The sequence below is a fragment of the Spea bombifrons genome, chromosome 7 (genome assembly GCF_027358695.1).
Source record: "Spea bombifrons isolate aSpeBom1 chromosome 7, aSpeBom1.2.pri, whole genome shotgun sequence".
NCBI classification, from domain to species: Eukaryota; Metazoa; Chordata; class Amphibia; order Anura; family Pelobatidae; genus Spea; species Spea bombifrons.
The window spans coordinates 4,936,544-4,958,740 of record NC_071093.1 but is presented as its reverse complement, the minus strand read 5'-3'; the positions used below and the strand labels follow the sequence as shown (position 1 = coordinate 4,958,740).

Here is a 22,197-nt window from a genome sequence, read left to right as displayed (position 1 = left end):
ATGTAATGATGGAAAAGCGTCGACAGGATAGACTAAGGGATCTCAATATGTACGGCTTGGGGGAGAGAAGAGAGATGATGGGAGATAAATATTTGAATAAATAAAGCTATTTAACAAAGTATAAGAGTTTATTTCAAAGGAGGAGAAATGTTAGGGCAAGAGGCGATAATCTAGAAATAGAGGGTCAGAGACTTAGATGGAACGTAAGGAAGCTTTCCTTTGCTGAGGAGGTGGTCAACAAGTGAGGGAATGAAAAGATGCATGGGATCGGCGTATGGCTTTCCGAAATATAAGATAAGATCAAGGACCGATTAAGGTTGGAGCAGGAGAAATGAGCAGACAAGATGAGCTGAGCTTACCTGCCATCAAATTCTATGGGAGTAATTAGAAATGCGGGCTTCGGACTCCATTAGTGATGGAAATTTATAATGCTATAATACTAAAATTGGACAGAATTAGAAGGTTAGCAACTTGTGCACCAACCTGCCAGTAAACACGGCACAGCTCTGACATTTTTAACACAAAACCATAACCTGAATGGCTCCTTCATACTCTTGAATCGGGCCGCTTCTTTAATGAGCAATGCGGCTGCCCTGGTTTTATACCCCCCCCCCATTACATTGTACAAATGCAGTCTATAATTTGTACAATATAATTTAGAGTACATTCTTATCTTAAACATAAATAAGCCTTTTATAAGCCGAAATCTCCCATGTATAAGAATAAATATGATTCGTATTGTTCGGCCGCCGAAAGGTTCAATTACGTAGCGCGGCGTTTTCCCCTCGGCGGGTAGGAGTAATGTATGTAAATATATTGGCGCTATGGCTCGTATTATTGATATTTTACACTTAAACTACATAAAAGACAATCACCAGCTTATAATTTAATTTCAAGTGGATTTCTTCTTGAGACTGCGACCGGTGTGAGCGAGAACAGTTGGTTAGCCGTGTGAAAACCAGCTCTGTAGAAACCAAATTACATGTTAAAATGAGAAAAAAAAAATGGATCAAGTGGACCACTTCCTTTATTCTCACTCAGCGGTTGAAGCAATGTGTGACCACTTCATCTATTTGTAACCCGTTATGTGTATTTTTTTTTTTTTTTTTTAGAAACAATTGCATATTGAATGCATCTCATTTACTTCAATTATTAAGGTCGCGCATGCAGAACTGTGGTTACCATACATCTTCAGCCTAATGCACATTTTCTGTAGATGAAATAGAGCAGAATCAGAATTCACTTTTCATCCATCCCAAATTCTGAAAAAATACCTGAGAAAATATTTATAAATATATATATATATTATTATTGCTGAGATTTATTTAATTTAATTAAAGATTTATAGGGGATTCAAATTTGTTTAATTTGGATTTAATTTAACATATTTCCATTAGAGCTAGAAAAAAATACCTTTTTATTGGGGATTTTTATTAATTTTAGTAAAACAAACAAGGATATTACAGAAAAACATAAAACAAAAGAAAAATATCCCATTTGCTGAACATGTTAGAGAACATAAAAACCCTGGGTGTACTTTTTTCTTTTTTGAAATACATTTGTCATGAATATGATTTAAGCCAAGAAATACAAGATGGATTTGGTAGCCAAACAGGGCCAGTAATGTCTTGGGGGTCATGAAATAAACTTTTGAAAAATAATTATTGAATTTTAAGTGATAAAACATGAAAAAGACTTGATTTCTCTTAGGTATTTATTTGAAGCAGATGGGTAATGTGTTAACGAGAGCCGGTGAACTTTAAAAAATGCATTCGTTGGAATTAATGGGGAAAATTAGGCTGGTTTCCGTAAAAAGTGTTGATGAGCGCTAACGTGGGCAGAAAGTGGAAGTTTCGGCCCACTCATCTTACCCAAAATCAGGCTCGGACTGGCCATCTGGCACACCTGGAACATACCCAGTGGGCTAGTGGCAGATAGGGCCATATACTTACACATACATTACTCATATGAGCCACAGTGACTAATATGAAACGCAGACCCCGAAAAGAAAAAGGTTACCTTTTTTGCCCATTATGAAATAATATTTATACTCACGGCACGCAAACAAGCAATTTAAAAAGCAGGGTTTTTTTATCAGGACCTGGTTGTTATTTGTTTGCAATTAGATTCTCCTTGGACATAAAGAGTGAATGGAGTTGCTAAGTGTAAGTTTTAGAATGAATGTCTGCATGTCAGAGGTATGGCACGTGTTGAATGGTTCTGATAATGCTACTCCGTACCGTGATTCTCTTATTAGATGTTATCTAATGATCTGGAAAAAAAAAGAGGTTGATGGTTTCAAAAGACTTTGTTTATGTCGCGTTTTAATTTGTGTTCATTTACTTACAACATTGAATGGTGGCTTCTAGAAATAAACTGCATTTGCAAACAGCATAATGGAGTACTGATGTCAAGCCATGAAAATACAAGTTAACTCTTCCAACCCTGCCAATCTCTGTGATATAGAAATTATTAAACATGAAACCAAGCATGGTCACAACATAGGGGTGGGGAAAGGGGCAAATGCGTTTGGGGTATTCTGCACAACCCCCCCCCCACACACACACACACACGCATATACAAGGGGAACTAATGATCTATGTAACAATTTGCAAATAGGATTACATGTTGCATAAAAATATTTGTACACTTCCTTAGAACCGCAGACGTGTGCATTAAAAGAACTCCTGTGTGCCAACGGCGACTGCATTTCAGCAAGATTTTGGTGTGATGGAGAATATGATTGTCCAGACGGATCAGATGAGGTAAAACCTACAGAAAAGGCAGATACAGTAAATAAGGCTTCGATGTAACGTAAAGAAGATTTACTTTACTTAGAGGGTGGTAGATAAGTGGAACAGCCTCCCAGCAGAAGTGGTAGAGGTTAATACAGTGGGGGCATTTAAACATACATGGGATAGGCATACGGCTCCTGAATCCAAGACGAGACCAACGACTGATTAAGGTTTGAGTCTTTACAGCAGGGGAAATGGGCAACTAGACGGGGGCCGAATGGGGCCGATCTGCCAGCAACTTCTTTGTTTCTTATATCTGGTTACATTTTCACTTTCTAATGACAGAGCTGCACCAACACACCCATTAACGGTGATGATTAAAATCATGTCCCTTGTCGCTTCTGTATATTCTGTATTCAGGAATTAAACATCGACGAAGGGTAATTGTTTATTTTTCCAATAATTTGAGTGGAGGAGATTCAAATTAATAAAAAATGATTTATATCTTAGCCCATGAACCATCGTTCTTAATCTAGAGTCAAAAACGATATCTTTCATTTGGCCAATACAAGGTGAATGGTATCGGCGAGCCCTTTACTGTGTGCGATGCTGGTACCTGCGCCCTGCTGCCATAACTATGGTTATAAATTATTACAAGATCTTTCTGTTTCTATTCACAGAGAAACTGTGAAACCGGGTGCACGAAAGACCAATTTCAGTGCGTTACCGGACAGTGCATTTCAGCTTCGTGGAAGTGTGACGGTCACGAAGACTGTAAATATGGAGACGATGAGAAGAATTGTGAACCAGGTATGTTTTTTGTTCTCAGAATTTGAGTTGTATTTGCATGAGAGCTGAAAATTTTAACTCAATTACACCACTTTTTATTATTAAGGGAGAAAGCAAATCAAGCTTCTCCTACGAGGAGGGCTCAGCTGGCCCTGCATAATGCATAAGTAATGACTCTCGTCTCATCGCTGTTTTATAAAGACATTTTATATAGGACAAGCTCAGCCCATGTTCCTTGGCGTAACCGTTTCAAAATGGACAGTCATAGATGCAAGATTTTTTCAACAGAACTAAAATTATGGCATTTTAGGGATCCTATGTAAAATTTGGCCCAACCAATCAAACGCATGCAAACAATATTTTGACATTAAGAGTCAATATTTATATCTATAATAAACAGAGTATTTCATGGTGTGTCTGACTGGTAATGTTCTAAATCCAACCAGTTTATCGATGGCTTTAAATATACTTGTCATCGGCAATACTAAACTAGCCATCAATGTGAAATTATTAAAATATTAAAATATGTAAAATCGTACAATATTCAACCGCCCCTCCCCCATAAACAAATCGAGAGACAGGATCCCCACTCCTCTGTCTCTGCAACAAAGTATACAATAGGATGTTTCTACAATGCTTGTATATCCAAAAATAAATAAAGGGCATAATGCATGGATAATCCCTAAAAATGGAGTGTTTACCTGGGTTGTGTTTAGGAGTGGGTATTAATGTTTTTTCACCCCATTTACATGGCGTGGAGATATAGAAGTGTTAAGGCTATTTGACAACTGTAATATGTTTTAAGACTATAACACTTGTTCTTTTCTGCATATATATATATAATCTTGAAATACTCTTAGAAAAGATGAAATAGAATGTTTATAAAGTCCACGAAGCTCATAGAATCCAAGCTTCTGGGTCGCCGTAACATATAATTATTCTGTGTATCAAAACGAAGCCGCTCTCATAACCTTAAACACAATTCCCTGATAAATATTCTCGACGTTTGGGTAGAAATTGTAACACTAACTGGAGGCAGAAAGCTGCTTGCTTACAAAAAAAGTCAAATGCGGACTTCCCGGTGAGCGGTTTATTGATTTACTTTGCAATTATATTTCTTTATTATGTACCGCGCTCAAAGATTTGTTTGTATGACACAAAAAAGATAAAAATGGAATTGTGTGATATGCTTGCAAAATACAACCAGTGCTAAGACATACAGAGGTCTGCAGGACACTCCGGTGCAGCCTCCTGAACAAATAATGCATATTAAAGTACTTTGTAAGCACTTTAATTTGCATTTCATAAACTTATAGGAAAAGCAAAAAAAAAAAAAAGAATTTACCTTTAGGAGAAGCCGCAGCTCCAGAGCTGCAGTGCAATGCTTTCTTCTGCTTGAAGCAGCCAATGAGTGGCAGGAAAGCGCTCCCATTGAAACCAGTGGGAGTGTTTTCAGCTCCAAGGGGGGTATTGCTTACATTTAAAGTAAACACTCATTGATCATATCCATTGAAGTTCATATGATGTCATCATTCATACCAATTTAATCAAAGCAGAAGGTGCTGCATTATTAAGAAGCTGGGGCTGGGAGAATGGAGCTTATTAAATCAGTGATGTAAGACATTTAAAATGTTGAAATAAATGTTTGTTATATGAGATAATACTTCTGGATTAAGAAGGAGGTAGATAAGCGGAATAGCCTTCAAGCAAAGAAGGAAGAGTTTAATAGAGTAATTGACACATGTATGGAGCAGGCATGATGCTAGGATGTGGAAAGAAAGTCCAACTAAGGCTTGACATTTTTTACAGCGTATAAAAAATTGTCCAAACCACTTAAATTTTATGTTTCTACAGGATCTCCCACCTAAACGGCCTCGTAGCCCATTGCAGATGAATGTGTTAAACATAATTGTGGCTACTAAGAGGTTAAAAAGAAATAATGCTCAAGCAGAAAACCTTTTTTCATATCAATGTGGGAAACACCGGGAGTACAGATTGTCATTTATGTTCCGCTATAACATTATATAACCCTTTATATAGCCGGGAAACACGTTTTAAACGATTATGATGGAAGAAAGCGGCTCCGGCGCTGGTTTAGCTAAAAACATGGATAACTCAAGAGTCTGTCGCAGCTCTTAATCACAACAAACGCACTGACGTCATCTTCTTTACAATGTCTTCTCCTTTATCTTCACGCCTTGGTATAAGGAAGAATATTTATAACTCTTTGCTCTTATTATATCATTTGCCTGGAAACAACAACAACAAATAGTATCATTCTATGTTGATTGCAGCATCCCAGACATGTTCTTCCAGCGAGTACGTCTGCGAGAGCGGTGGGTGCGTCGCTGCATATTTGAGATGTAACGGGGAATATGACTGCGCTGACGGTTCGGACGAGGTAAGCCTACATGCTTGTCGTGTTTTGTCTTTGGAAGAGGTGTTTATAAGTGGAACAGCCTCCCAACAGAAGTGGTAGAGGCTAATACGGTGAGGGTATTAAACATGCATGGGATAGACATACGGCTCCTGAATCTAAGATGAGACCAACGACTGAAACAAGCAGAATAGATGGGGCCGAATAGGGGCCGCAAAAGGGCGGAGCCTCCGTATGCACCCTCTTCCTTGATTGGAGTAATAGAGGAGAGGCTGTCCCTCGTGGCTCTGCTCTGAGAATAATGCAGATGGATTCACAGAGAAAGAGGGGTGCAGAAACTCTTCTCTTTGTCCGTGGATCCTTTATTGTAGCCTCTTGGAGTACTACAAAAGAGCCACGGCACGGAGTGCACCTCAGGGATACCCTCTCTCCATTCCTCCAATAGAAAATGAAGCAGAGAGCTCATTCACATTCACGCTCTCTCATGTTCCTCCAATTGGGAGAGAGTGTGTGTGGAGGCTCCACCCTTTTAAGAAAGCGCTCCGGGAGGCTTGGTGAACAGAGGTAGGAGAAGAAGTAGAGCTGTGGAAAACAAGGCGTGGATTTGTAAGGGGTCAACAGAGAAGGTAGGGAAGATTAAGAGAGAGCGTAAGAGAAAATGAATGAGAGTGTGAGAGAAAGTGAGCGACAACTAATTTTGTATCCGAATGGAAAAAAAACTCACTGAATTTCTTCTGAACCTAAAGGTCAGGAAATTAAATTTGTTGTCTGAGAACAAATGGACCAAAAAACAAAACAAAATGTTTCCAGATAGTTTTTAGTCCATCTTCACAATTCTATAAAATAATGTTTTTTTAAAAAAAAAAACGGATTTCATTTCATCTCAGAGCATTCCTCTAAGTATTTAACACCGACGGGTCAATTGAAAATAAGCCCATTTTATTGCCGTTCCCTGGAAACTCTCATGTATTTGTGTTCCGCTTAAAAGAAGTAAATTACAAAGGTCGTTGCTAAAAACAGGTGTGTAAAATGTGATAATGACTAATAAAATGATCCGAAGAAGGTGCGAAATCAGAAACATTAACAACTTCATGTGATACATCGTTCGCTACTCGGTAACACTTAATGTTCTTGCATTAAGACGCGATATCATTACTATTTTTCTTGACCTTAAATGGCTTTGAAATGAGAATAACTTCACTTTATTGGGCTGTAACTGCAGCCACACACATTACTATTAACACGCACCAAGCAGGTCTGGAACGGATAGATTTTTGGGGGCCAACTTTAACACAAGATTTTATAGCGATACTTATAGTAAATTAAATGCCTTTTATCTTTAATTAAATCCTTGTACCAAACCATGTATTGATATCCCCAGCATACTGTATGTGTGTGTGTGTGTGTGTGTATATTAATATAATAGCTTTTTATAGCCAAACAATTAAAAAGTATCAGAACTTACATTACTGTTAACCTGTGGTGAGTATAAAAGTATTTCATTCATGCGCATTATATTTAACCGTGTATAGGCAATTGAATGCCCAGTATTGATGCCTTTAATGAATTTTTCCCCGCTGCACAACCTGAATTTTAATTATACCCTCAATATGACCCCAAACCAGCTTTTTACAAGCTGACAACACAATAAAGACAAAAAAAAACAACTTGTGCCAATAAGCAGTCCCTGCAATGCTGTCAGATTAAAGAACATCTCCCAATGTTTCTGTATTCTGAAAACTCAATAGGTTTAGATGTTCTAGTGGGATGTAATGTTTTAACATCGCTAAGCTCACTAAGTGAAGAAAAAACAGATTTGGGAAGTAGGGGTTTTAGAAGGGGCGAAGAACCCTGTTAAGAAAAATACTTAACCCCTTTTGGTAGACACTGGGACGTTTTGGCTTCAATCCAAGGAGTTACATTCACAAGCATTGATACCCGAAGTGGCTCTTGAATCTCAGACAAGACCAAGAACTGATTAAAGTTTCAGTCTTTACACCGGGAAGAACGGGCAGCCTAGGCGGGCCAAATGCGTCTTAACTGTCATCAAAGTCTATGTTTCTATGAGCTTGTTCAACAAAACACACAATATTGATTAACATGGATTCACCATGCTGGGGGTGCTTCTGAAGTTCTGAAGTATCTCTCCCAAGAGATTATTCTTGGCTATACATAATTTCCGCCGTTTTTCCAAAAACAAAATTAACGGTAATGAGTCCAGAGAAAGTGCTAAACTTGAACTTATCCCTAAAGTGTTCTGAATATTTACTTAAAGCATCTAATCAGAATGTTTAAAGTCTCTGGAATAAAGAGCTTCTTATTTCATTAATTCATAAAAAAAAACGTAGTAGACGGTAGAAGAAGGAAAGTACGATGTTACTTGGAGTGTGATTCTACTTTCCTTCCTTCTACTTTTTCCTTCCTTTCTTAAGATGATACAATTGTATCTATTTATTTTCTTTACCAAGGTTAATTGCGTGACGGAATGCAACGAAAACCAGTTCCAATGCAGAAACAAAGCGTTTTGTGTACCCGTCAGGTGGCTTTGTGATGGGGTTTATGATTGTGTGGATGGCAGTGATGAAGACAATTGTGATCGAGGTGAGTGCTCTTTATACGTGATTAATTCAAGATATTTGAAGACTTATCTCATTTCTGTATAAATCACATATATTCTTATATGTTACCAGCACCCAGGGCTACTATACGGCTAATATATTCCATTCCGTGGGGTCTCAACGCTGATTGCAGCAACATATCTTTGTCTATTTAATTCAAGGCTATTTTTTTGTTAAAAAAAAGTGATTTATCATAGTTTTTATCCTTTCATACCTCCGTCGGTTAGCAAGATAAAAGAAGACGGCTATGAATTCACGTAATAATGATGTACAGAGCGTACAATCTATTAACATGCTTTTTGATTGTATAAAAACCTTAAAGAAATGTACTTAACGTACCGGAGAAATGCAGTCATCTCAACAGATGCTTAATAAAAAAATCATCTGACGCATAAATAATGAAATTTAATAAAAAAAAAAAAATATCGAGAAATATATCAAAGTGTTCCAGGCTGGGCTCAATCTGCTTGAGCTAAAGGAAAAAGATGGCGATCAGAACATTTATTTGTCACTTTCAAGGGTGTATTCACTAAAGCGGGAAATTGCAGGTGAGTTTGCAGGAGAGATTCCTTTTCAACTCACCAACCAAGTTCTTCTTTCAGGAGAAAATTGCCGGTGTCGGCTCATCATAATGCATAATGAAGTCAACGAGCTGAAACTAACTTTCCTGCAAACTCCATCTTCCATGAATAATAATAATAATAAAAAAAAAAGAAAATATATGCAGATCTTTTTGGCGAAACACTTTCTAAATCATGTGCTATGATGTAATCACGGTTAAGCAGTTAAACGCCAGCCTGATGGGGCTATTTATAAGACCCTGTGATTTTTGAACAGTATTTGCATTCATAAATCCTCCATAAAAAAAAAAAGAAAATTATGTAGAGGAGGCAATTTTATGTTAAGCCGTATAGATACAATAGAGAGAAAATACTTGGGGAGGAATAAATGGTTCACATGGTTTTATCATTTGCGATGCATATATCACACATTGATTGCCTGGCACGCTCTACGAATGCATGCAACTGCTTCTAACTCCTTGTGGAAGAATAAGACTATGGGCATTGTAAAATATTGGTTTCGGGACGCAGAGCAAGTTTATTGATGAGACATAAAAAAAAAAAAACGAGCGGTTAAAACACATCGAATAAAAGGGGCTCCTGGGATTGGCTTTATAGATGAAAATAAACAAGAACCATCTCCATTTATTATATTCCTAAATCGATTCACGAATTGTTGTTGTTTGGGAGTTGGCGTGAACATTCCAATCAGTGTCGGGTCGGATGAGCGACACTGCCACTTTAAGGCCAGTGGCCACTAAATGACGTACGTGAGGCCGCTGCTGGAGTACTACAAAAGACCTATGCCACGGAGTGGACCACAGGGACAGCCTCTCTCCATTTCTCCAATAGAAAATGAAGCAGAGAGCTCTGAATTTTTGTTTGCACTTTGTTGGTCTTTCACTCTCATTCATACTTTCTCGCATAACTTCTACCTCCGGTGAGAATACTAGAGATTCCGGCGAATCAGGATGCAAGGGGGGCTTTGGAGGTAGCGTCACTGGCAGAACTGCACACGCGCGCACATTCTGCACACGCGCGCACATTCTGCACACGCGCGCACATTCTGCACACGCGCGCACATTCTGCACATGCTCACTTTGGATTCTCCAATGTCCCAGAAACCAGAAATCCGGGGCTGATTGTAAGAAAAAGAACAATACTATTCTACTTAACATTCAAAATAATTTAACCATAATCAAATATTTAATGTAGTTCTTGTTTTCCTCTCAAGGGGCAGAAATTTGCAGATCGGACGAGTTCCTGTGTAATAACACACTTTGTAAGCTGCACTTATGGCTTTGTGACGGGGAAGACGACTGCGGGGATAACTCCGATGAAGTGCCTGAAATGTGTGGTATGGATCTGTTTTGGATTATGCCTCCGCTCATACGTGTTCTTGTCCTGTACATATTTTAGAGATTTTATAGGTTGTCATAACAGATACATTACCTTATTTATTATTATTATTATCATCAACTGTTTTCATTTAGAATTATACATTTTATTCTATAAAAAGTATTTCATGACCACACTGACGGTGGGTTTTGTTAGACTTTGATTGTAAAATGCATTTAAATGATTGAGAACAAAGCGATGTCATGCGAAGTGCACCCAGCGCAGCATTAAATTAGAAATTACCGATTTTTTTTTTATCTTGGTGCAACCGGAACAAAGAAATCTCACCCATCTTGACGTGCCGGCGGGACTTAATGAGTTTGTTTGACGGAGCAGTCATAGTAGAGCACCTGACATTACACAAAATAAAACCGCACGTCCCTCTATTATCCATGAACGGGTATTGTGATTTGTAGTATAATATGTTTTCCCATTCCAGAAGTGAGATATTGACATTTTCCGTATGACATTTTTCTTCTCAAGAACAATTTCTATGCCCACCAACAAGGCCTTTCAGATGTCACAACGACCGCGTGTGCCTACGAGCCGAACAGGTCTGCAACGGCTTGGATGATTGCGGCGATAGCTCGGACGAAGCTCACTGCGGTGCGTAAAATTTACCTAATGCGGCTTAGCCTAAATTAATGTAATTTGAGAGGGACCTTTGGTGAAAAACATAATTGACCTTAATTGAAGTCTTAATTGAAAGTTTATGTGTGCTATAAATTAAGCTCTGAAACAATTATATTTGAAACGCTTGAAAAGGCTTCCCGTTTCTTGGTCACTTGGCCGTACATGCTGGTTGCATTTTAATGAGCGTGAATAGCTAATTAGGATTTATTTTGTGTGTGTGTGTGTGTGGGAAACGGTAGAAGAAAGACAGAAGATGATACCGTGCAAAAAGGACGAGTTCACATGCAGTAATAAGAAGTGCATAGGACCGGACCTCCAGTGCGATCAGTTTGACGACTGCGGAGATAAGAGCGACGAAAAAGACTGCAAAATAGGTACGTCGACCGGACAGAGGTCGTTTTAATATAAAAATGGGCACGTGGCCCGACGGTGTGAATCCTGTTCATTAAAAACATTTTTTCCTTTGGGTACCCAGCTAATTACGTAAAAACTAAATGGACGTATTAGGAAGAGATGCCACGAGAATACGAATATTAATAATGTATGGGAAGGTAATGAATCACGAAATAAAAATTAGCAAATAAATGAACCTCTTTATATTCAAAAAGTAAACAGCTTCAGCAGGAGTTAAATCAGTCGTTAGCAGCTTGGAACTACTGAAATTAATTCATTTTCATTACAATTATTAAATCATGAGCGTTATTTGTCCCCCTAAATTTTTATCCCTCTAATAATTTAACATGGGTACAGATTTTATATACATCCGAACTGTCCTGTTTTCTGCAAGTGCTGATTGTCAGGCTCTGCCCCGCTTTTAGGGGGCAGTGGGGTTCATGGGCCAGTTGGGGAGATCCTCTAATCTCCGTAAAATGGAACCCCATCAACCTAGAACTCCAAGATGTTTCTTTGGGTACGGCAAGCGGCAGTCCCGCCAGGTTATAAATCTATCACCAGTCTTATATATTATTGCCGGTTACAATAGCTTCAGGCTCCAGCCCCCCCTGAGCCCTTCCTTCTCGGGATGTGTTCCCGCTGACGGTACGGGAAAACTGACGTGACTGGAGGGGAATGGGCGAGGAGCGGGGCGAGGAGCGAAGCAGGGCGTGGTGTGATGCCACTCCCACGACCTAGAGTTTCTCGCTGAAGAACCGGAGACCTGCAGAAGTGGCTCTTTACCAGAGTCTCCAGGTGAAACTCAGAGAGTTCCTGGGTATGCCGGTTATTCTTGGCAAAAGGCAAATATAAAAGAGTGACGAGTTTGTGTGCTATAAACTTTTAAGTGTTCCTGCTTACAATTCTATATAGAGAAATGATGAGTCCAGGAAGTTGTTTACAGGAAGTTGATTCTAACTTCCTGTTTGGGCTGCCGGTTTCAGTTAGTGGGTTGTGTGGAATAGAAAAACATTTACCTGACGTGTTCTAACTATAACTTTGGTCAGGGCTGGAAAATATATATTTATAATAATTAATGCTTTCTGATGAAACAACATGAGTTTATCTCAGATGTAACAGGTCTCCTAAAAAATGGGGGTTATCTACTGTATAGCAACCGTTTTGTAAAGTAACTATTCTAACATAGCCGTCTGTTTAGATTATTGCATGAGCGGTGTTAAAAGTGCTGAAAAAGCATAATATTCCCCATAAATAGAATTTCTGCTATGCACCATTTCCTTACTAATTATCCTTAAAGGCAGTCAGCAGTTTTCGATTTCAGACAGATTTGTTTTTTTGTTTGTTTGCTTATGATTCTCCCCATGTCTGTTTTCCTCAGGCTGGTTTCAGGGGAATTTAACAGCGTTAAAGATGTAAATGTATTAGAAACCCATTTTATGTGCATACCATGGAATTTGCATGATTTTTCCAACCAATTAATTTATTTCATACTGTTGACGGCAGCTGATTGGTTCAGAAAGGGATATTATTAGGGTAATATCCAGAAATATAGGATAATGGTGATATCCAGACAGCTATGATAAGCTAGTTTTGCCACATTTTGCGGCAGATCAAAGCTTTCATCAGGTAAATGTTTCTCTTCATAAACCTTTGTGATTTCCAGGCACTGTCCTTATGTCACGCAGAGCAGCCCCACGGCCCACTTTTGTGGACAATGGGGATCATGGGCCGGTTAAGGAGATCCTCTGATCTCCCCGGACTGGCTCGGCATGCTGAGAAATCGACAGAGGTATCTGCTGTGGCAATGCAGACCTCTATCGCAGCTCCTACGTGGCACCGCAAGGTAGCTGGAAGGGTAAAGTCCTGCCACCAACCCCACCTCTAACTACACCCTTGGCCGTTCTTCTACCCCGCTCTCCAAACAAAGGTGCTCCAATTTGGGCACCTGAAATGTTGGGTGGTATGAGAAACTGGACATGGCAACTAATATGGTGAATTGGTAGGTGAAAGGTCTGAGGGGCACCAAAAAATTAGCTCAGACTCCTATTATTATTTTTATTATTATTTATGATTTATTGTTTTATATAGCACCATCATATTCTCCACTGCCCCTAAAATTAGGGAATTTTGCTTGGATACTCTCTCCAATGCTTGGATATAGCATGCTGGCAGAACATTCTCTAATGCTTCGATATAGCATGCTGACTGAACATTCTGTAATGCTTCAATATAGCACGCTGGCAGACTAGTCTCTAATGCTTCGATATAGCATGCTGGCAAAAAAGCTTCTAATGCTTCGATATTGCATGCTGGCAGAACATTCTCTAATGCTTCAATATAGCATGCTGGCAGAACATTCTCTAATGCTTCAATATAGCATGCTGGCAGAACATTCTCTAATGCTTTGATATAGCATGCTGGCAGAATAGTCTCTAATGCTTCGATATAGCATGCTGGCAGAACATTCTCTAATGCTTTGATATAGCATGCTGGCAGAACATTCTCTAATGCTTCAATATAGCATGCTGGCAGAACATTCTCTAATGCTTCAATATAGCATGCTGGCAGAACATTCTCTAATGCTTTGATATAGCATGCTGGCAGAACATTCTCTAATGCTTTGATATAGCATGCTGGCAGAATAGTCTCTAATGCTTCAATATAGCAAGTGTTCTGAATCCATAGAAAAAAAAATTCCCGCTGAGCTAATTCAAAAAATCTGTTTTTATTTAGCTTTATGTCCTAATCTTTCAACAATAAAGTTTATATTTTGTTTTTAGATTTGTATTCTGTAAGCAGGGACATTTAAAATTCCATAAGCAGCCATTTAAACTCTTCTTTATTAGATCTGTAACCATTTCATGCTGAATTTAATATTTTTCAGAGTCAAGTGAATACTTTTGCGACGGAGAAGTAAATCCTTGCGGAGACGATGCCTACTGCGACCATACTAATAAACCTTCTTTTTGCCGCTGCAAGAGTGGATTCCAGAGAAACCTAAAAAGCAAACAATGCGAAGGTAAATCCCTCGGACGGCATGCAAGGAACATGTTAAACAGTTAACTGAGATATGAAAAATATAATTTACATTCCGAGAGCTTTACGCGTTAATAGAAGAATTACTTCTGAGAAGCGGCAATACACTGTATCTTGGGGGATAAGCAAGTTGTTCATGCAGAACCGAGAAAAAAACCTCACATCCTATAATGAAACCCCGGTATATCCGTAGCTCTGTGGCTTAACTGTACAAACGGAAGGAATTACGGTTATTCTCAGTTACTTATTATTTCACAATGTCAATTAAAAAGTGGTTATTTCCTGATAATCCCAAATTAGCCAGATTTAATTGCAAAATGTACTCCTATCACTATGTACTCTGTCTTATTTTTTAAGATAACCAAGTGAGTGTCATAAAGGATCAAACAAAGGAGGTATTAGACATTCTGTTCCATTGAGATACATCGGTTTTGTACTGTCAAGAATATTGGTTTTATATTATTTTATGGAGTCAAAATCTTCTTAGTAATGCTTTGCACACCCCCCGCCACTCAAAAGGTTAGCTTCTAAAAGCAAAAGGGTAATCATCATTTTTTAATATCCTGCACTCCCGGCTAGCATTTATAAAATATCAGAAGGATCTCCGAAACGCGCTCTTAAACTAGCCATTCCGCTTGGGAAAGTTGTTTTAAGAAGCGTAGCAATCTAAAGCAGGTAATGCGCTTTGAGATTAGAACTCCTTCTGGCGCTCTATACCTAAGCCTGTGCTTACTACGTACCATGTTTTGGCTACTGAGTCAACTTTTTAAAACCCAAAGCCAATTTAACTTATCTGAATAGTTTCAAAAATTTGTGGATATTCGTCACAGGGAGTTCCCGGTACGAACGATAGTCGGACAGCATAGCAGCTGATATATATATATATTTTTTATACATACACATAAATATATTAACCCTTTAATGGCCCATCATGTGGATTATATGTAGCAACTCATCAAATGTGTTAACTGTCTCTAATGGCGGTCCTCGTGGAAACCTTGACTTGTCATTATTTAAAGATGCACTTTATTAAATTATCCACATTCAAGCAGGTGACTATAAACCATAACGTACTGGTATCAAAGGTACTAACTAGGAGTCTGAGATCGGATCACAAACAAGTCTCCAGATTATGTGGCTCTGAGAGTCTGCCTCTTCACCCTGAGATTTTAAAAGTCTGTACGAGCGACTCTATTGGTCGTTAGCAGGGGGCTTGTCTGCCATCAACCAATGAAGTGCAGGTGCACGAAGATTTTTTTCCCCATGAAGACGAACATGAAAACGAACACCAAGAGTTGGCCGGCGACCAAGTCTAGTGAAAACAGATAACGTTAAACCATAACATCTTACTTCAATCCCTAAATTACCCTTACACAACCTTCAAAGGCAACATGAGATCTTACAAATCACATTCTAACAACTGCTGCAGGGCCCCATTTGGACAGTCCAGAAATTTGCTGTTGATTGGGGATCCTGAAAAATGTTTTGTGTTTTTAATACTTTTTTTGTACTCCTTAAAACTAATTTCCACGTTAAAGCATTTTACATTCTTAGTTAATTTGCGGCGTGCAGCCTTTAATATTATTCATGGACTTTTCATTTAATATTCATTGTGCTGAGCAAAAAAAAAACAAATGTAAAGCTCTCAAATCAGAGCTCTGAGTTCTGAGCTTCCAAATAACAAATATATTTAGGGGAAGAATTAAAAACAATACGTGATCGGTTTTCTGTTTATTTACACCATTTTGCTGCGCTTATTACATTGGATTTCTAAAAGGAAAATTATGGTCAGAAATATTTATATTAACTGACCTTCCAACCCATGAATTGTAAAGTGTGTTTGAAATCTAAAGGTAGACCTGCCTAAGGAAGCCTAGCGGATATAAGCCGGGGGTGGGGGGGCTTATAGAGTGGATCTTAAAGGTTCGCCCAGTAAGGTCCCTTGGTACCACATCCCTCCCAGTTTGTACATTGTTCCCTTGACCATGAAGGTCTCTGTTGGCACTGAGCCCAAGGCCGATTCCCGCCATATGCATTTGCCCCTTTCCACACACCGCAGCTAAATTCCGCGCAGGAGGTGAGTCCGGCTGAACCCATCTTCATGCACGTGATATACCAGTTGGCTCCAGCACTTGCTCGGCAAACGCTGAGGAAGGGAGTCTCTTCAGACGCCTGTGCACCTGCACAGAAATCGCTTACATTCCAGTAGAGCGCTTCCTTGCCACTGATTGGCTGTTTTAAGCAGCCAATCAGTTGCAAGAACCATCTGACCACGGAGGAGAAGGGCTGCTGCAGCTTCTACCTCATGGAAGTTCTTTTTTTTTAATGTTTTTAAGGAATGGATATTAACGAGTTCTTTAAAATGCATTCTTCCTTAGTGAGGCTGTTAGGGACTTTAGACTGCTCCTTTTAATGTAAAACGCATAATGAATCTTAAAATTATACACCTCGAATCCTATTTGCATTTCTCCACCCAAAATCCATTTTTAGATCATATTGGAAGCACTGTGTATATAGATAGGCTAAAGGAACAAACATGTACAATGAAAAAGATATATACGTACCATTACAATGAAATCTTCAATAAATCTAGATGAAAGGAGGTGAGGTTTAACCGTATTATATTGCTTCTTTTGCAGATATTAATGAGTGCTTAAAAATAGGTAGCTGTTCTCACCGCTGCACTAATTTAAAAGGGTCCTACAAATGTTCATGTGACAGAAATTTCTTGGAAAGGAATCACAGCTGCATCGCTAAAGGTGAGTGTTCGTTTTTAAGTGTTTGAACATTTAGAGATGTCTAACACCAGAGGCAAAAAATGTACCTTGCTAATGAGTGTGGAACTTTCACAAATGTATGCATACTCTAATAATGAGAACATGCTAAGATTCACCACGACGCAACAAAGTTCGATTTTAGTACAAATGGCTAATTCATTTTACAGCACTGCTCAAATTTATAATGTTTTTTTTTTTAATAGAAACTACTAATAAATATTATTTTGTATTTTCAGATTCAGAAGATCAAGTGCTTTATGTGGCTAACGACACAGAGGTCCTCGCTTTTAGACACCCGTTCAGCTATAATGCAGGGCATCAGCAAATTTCTCGGATAGCCTTTAACTCAAGAATAACAGGAATGGATACATATCTACAAGGAAATATGATAATATGGAGTACTCAGTTTAATCCTGGGGGCATTTTTTACAACACTTTCCATGGAAGAGGAGGAAAAGAAACTAAAAGTGGTTTAATTGTGAGTCCAAACTAATAAAGCTATGATAACACTTTAGTATGTGATGTACCGAAAAGCGAAAACATTTTTTTCTTCCTTACCCCTCCCCCACTATGCACAAAATCATGGTCTTTGGTCTTTGATTGAGGACTGCCATTTCCTTTTTTTTTTACATCATTATTATCTACTCTACTGTGGGGGGTGCATAATCTTTGTGCATTTCAGGTGAGGACATGCAGGAGCTCATTGAACTTGTATACCCTCGCCTGAAACTCTCAAAAAGTCACATGCCCTCAAACAAATTGGAAATGAGTGACGCCAAAAGTGTTAGAATGCAATGGCATTAAACCTCAGACGAGTCTGGTAAATTAACTCTTAGCTCGTCTGACCTCTCTACTTCTTAGTTAATAGACCCAAAATAGACTGCTTCTTGCACATGCTTTGGTGAGTCAATTCTTAGAAACACAAAATGATTGGTTGCTCTTAATACAATGGTTCACATGGACTCAACATGAAAGTTTTACTCTGTTAGAACATAGAACAGTGACTTTTATTGAAGTTACTCTTTGTTTCAGGTTCTTACTCATGCCACACACTCATATTTAATGTTTATCTTTTATTTTAGTGTCCTGAGTTCAAAAGACCCCGTGATATTGCAGTCGACTGGGTTGCAGGAAACATCTACTGGACAGATCATTCCCGTATGCATTGGGTCAGTTATTATACTACCCACTGGACTAGCCTGAGATATTCTATTAACGTGGGACAAATCAATGGGCCTAACTGCACGCGCCTCTTAACCAACATAGCAGGGGAACCGTACGCTATTGCAGTCAATCCCAAAAAAGGGTATGATTCAACTCATTGTAGTGTGCGTTATTATTGAACAATCATTTTATAGAAATTGTGTTATTGAGTGGATTTTTTTTCCTGCGTACTTACATACTTGCATCTTTTATCATGTGTTCTTCAGAATGATGTATTGGACAGTCATCGGGGATCATTCTCATATTGAGGAGGCAGCCATGGATGGCTCTTTAAGAAGGATACTAGTGCAGAAGAACCTTCAAAGACCGACAGGTTTCTTCAAGATTTTTATTTTCTAACCACTACGTGGGAATGCATGGTTTTAATCTTTCAGAAGACCTAGAAACACGGAATTTGATAGTAGATAAGAACCATTTGCTACATCTCCAATTGTCAAGTGGCTTCCTGCTGAAATGCTAGCCAATATCAACCAACAAAAAGTTACTTTTTGTACACACCTGATCAAGCCATGATGCTTTCACTCAAAGGCTCAAATCCTTCAGAAGGCAAACAGCTTGTGTTTTATTATTAAAAGCAAAGCTTCGCTGCATTTCAAACAGATTAAAGGAAAAAAATCTTTAAGAACAGAGACAAATACAATTTGTTACTCAAGGACAGACACTGGGAGATTGTGTACAGACGTGATTTAAGATTGTAAATATAACCTTTTATGGCTTAGAATCAATCCTTTGCATCAAAGTTTGTTGTTCTCATATTAGCTCAGTATCAATAATTTGTTTTTTTCCCCCTTTTTGGAAAACATACAATGCTTTATTTATTTATTTATTTATTTATTTATTTAAAGGTCTCGTTGTTGACCATTTCGGGCAGCGTTTATACTGGGCAGATTTTGAACTATCCATCATTGGAACAGTTAATCTCGATGGCTCCGGATTAGCTATTGTGGTTACTAGTAAACAAGGTAGGAACCGTATTACCCTAAACTAATGAAACTTGCAAGCACTGATTCGTAAAAATGCTAACCCTCAAATTTTTAACTTATTTACGACACGAAAGTACGAACATAGCTTTTATATTTTCAATGTCTTTTGAAATTCTACCTAAAATACTTTCCTTGACGACATGTATTTTGAGGTGGGGCTAGCCTTGCTTGAGAAGGGGCTATCCTTGCATGGGATGGGGCTAACTTTTGCACATGGTTGGCAATAGCTCCAGACTGCCATAAGAAATATGAAAGTTAGTGGGAGGGAGTGGATGTGACTATATACCGCTCATTAGCACAGAGAAAAAGAGACCCAGGAAAGCACCTCTTCACTCGGAGACTCCAGGTCAAACCTGAAGAGTTCCCAGTTATGGTAAATATATGTTGTTGTTTTTTTTCATTTTGTCTTAGGTCTTCTGTACCCTCACAGAATTGATATATTTGAGGATTATATCTACGGAGCAGGGCTTAAAAACGGTGCATTTAGAATTCAGAAATTTGGGAACGGTGAAATGGAATATCTCAACTTAAATGTTGAAAAGACGAAAAGTGTACTAATATCACATCATTATAAACAACCAAACCGTGAGTATACATAAAGGATTCCACCATAGAAAAGTTTAATTATAACATCTGAAAAAAATGACTAATGAACACAAATATTAAGAATGTAAATAAAAATGTAATATAAAATACAATAGCAAATAGACATTTCCAAAGTATTATATATTTGCAAACTATTGTCTAAATTATCAGCGTAAACAGACAGATCGATAATGGATTATATAAGTGAAGACTGCAGATATAGAGTCTTTACTGCATTTTTTGACTTTTTAAAGATCTGTATGAATATATATACGGTTTACAAAAGACATCGACACCCGCATGGACACGTTCAAACTCTGCAGTAATTTAACTCAAAAACATTAAGATACTTTTCTGGTTCTCTCTAGAACCCAGCAGGAGACATCTAAATGAAAACATTTTTATCGTAAGTCTCTCCAGCTGGATTCTACGAAGCTCCGGCCGGTATTTTAATGCTTATCAGCAAAATTCTTCTTCTTTTTAATCTGGATTTAATAATTCACATAATCTGGACTCAACAAAAACACATAAAACATGGCTTACATCTGTTGTGCTAAAATGTTTTCTTTTTTCCCCAAATAGTGCCCAACCCATGTCTGGATTCAAGGTGCGATTTCATCTGCTTGTTAAATCCCACTGGGACATCATGTGTTTGTCCAGAAGGAAAGATTCTTGTAAACGGCACTTGCGCCGATAATAGCTTTACAGGTTAGTACTATATGTTGTCAGCCGAGATAAAACCCAAGATTAAAACCGAGATGACATCTGGATGGATAAAAAAGCCTATTAAAATCAAGCTTTAATTACAAAGGTGTCCTTTTTTTTTATTTGTTTCTCTGCCCTTCTTGTTAACCTGCTTTTTTATATAAATATTAACCCCTTAAGGACAATGGGCGGTCCCTAAACCCATTGAAAACAATGCATTTTGAGCCCGTACATGTACGGGCTTTGTCATTAAGGGGTTAAATTATGTTATTTTATCAGCTGGCCCTTAAAGCAGTATTTTAAATATTTATAATAAATATTGTAAATGGAATGCATCAGAATGAATTTGTTTCCATATAGAAAGCTGTCTCGTAACGTTTGATGTTGTCATATTGCAGATGACTCGTGTAAACTGAGCTGCGGAAATGGAGGAAGATGCATAGTAAACGAGAAAGGTGATCGCAGATGCCACTGCTGGCCGAATTACTCCGGAGAAAGATGTGAAATTAACCATTGCCATGATTACTGCCTTCATGGGGGAACCTGTACAGCATCTGTACTTGGTAATTTTTTTTGTTTTTAATTGATCATATTTATTCTTTAAACTAGACTTTTTTTCCTTGTAAAATTCACGTATTTTTGGTTACGTTTTTATTTCGTATTCAATAAGAGGTCAAAATATTAGCGAGTAAAATTAAAAGTAAAGTTGATGCCTAAAAATGGAATCTAGCGCGTAATCTAACAGTCTGCGTGGGTTTGGTGGGTTCCAGATGCAGCGTAAGAGGGAATTACTTTGATAGTGTGCAAGAACAGGTGGCAGGGTGTATTTGTAATGCGGCACAACACACTGGAGACAAATTATGACACGCATATGAATCACAAAATAGACAGCTATATTACGGTCATGAATAATGCATCATATTGACAATTGGTTAATACTGCATGTTGTCGCCTATAGTGTCTACAAACACTTTTGTGTATTTACCTACTACCCTAATAGTTAAAATGAATGCAGCTTTAGCCATAATTTTTATTCTTAAGTCTAAGACACAAATGTCCAACACGGAATATAATGAATGTAACGTTTGCTTATGTGTTGGCTAAAATCTGGAAGACTTGATTCTTGGAGAGGAACTGGTGTGTGAATTTTTGGGGGAATCAGGATAGAACGGTTCATAATAAAGATAATATATAATATATGTTAAGTGAGGATTATTAGGGTGTGAACTAGAAATGTCCGTAATAATAAAATATGTCAAAATTAAAAAAAAATTATAAAAAAGTGCATACATCAATAAGCACAATACGTTCTGTAGGACTCGGAATCTTTAACGTACTTTAATAAAGAGGTTCAACCAATATTTTGTTTTACATTTCACGGTGC

At 38.1% G+C, this 22,197-nt stretch overlaps 1 protein-coding gene across 1 annotated transcript in view; it reads left to right on the top strand.

Moving 5' to 3' along the window:
* Window positions 1-22,197, top strand: part of LRP1B (LDL receptor related protein 1B) — a 557,319-nt gene that overhangs the window by 520,798 nt on the left and 14,324 nt on the right. The window contains exons 68-83 of the mRNA XM_053471115.1: window positions 2,659-2,765; window positions 3,416-3,545; window positions 5,819-5,925; window positions 8,370-8,502; window positions 10,314-10,436; window positions 10,961-11,083; window positions 11,350-11,484; window positions 14,388-14,522; window positions 17,179-17,298; window positions 17,553-17,794; window positions 18,399-18,622; window positions 18,747-18,853; window positions 19,386-19,502; window positions 19,935-20,108; window positions 20,691-20,816; window positions 21,212-21,376. Of these exons, the coding sequence (XP_053327090.1) occupies window positions 2,659-2,765; window positions 3,416-3,545; window positions 5,819-5,925; window positions 8,370-8,502; window positions 10,314-10,436; window positions 10,961-11,083; window positions 11,350-11,484; window positions 14,388-14,522; window positions 17,179-17,298; window positions 17,553-17,794; window positions 18,399-18,622; window positions 18,747-18,853; window positions 19,386-19,502; window positions 19,935-20,108; window positions 20,691-20,816; window positions 21,212-21,376 (2,268 nt within the window). The remainder of the gene's footprint in view (window positions 1-2,658; window positions 2,766-3,415; window positions 3,546-5,818; window positions 5,926-8,369; window positions 8,503-10,313; window positions 10,437-10,960; window positions 11,084-11,349; window positions 11,485-14,387; window positions 14,523-17,178; window positions 17,299-17,552; window positions 17,795-18,398; window positions 18,623-18,746; window positions 18,854-19,385; window positions 19,503-19,934; window positions 20,109-20,690; window positions 20,817-21,211; window positions 21,377-22,197) is intronic.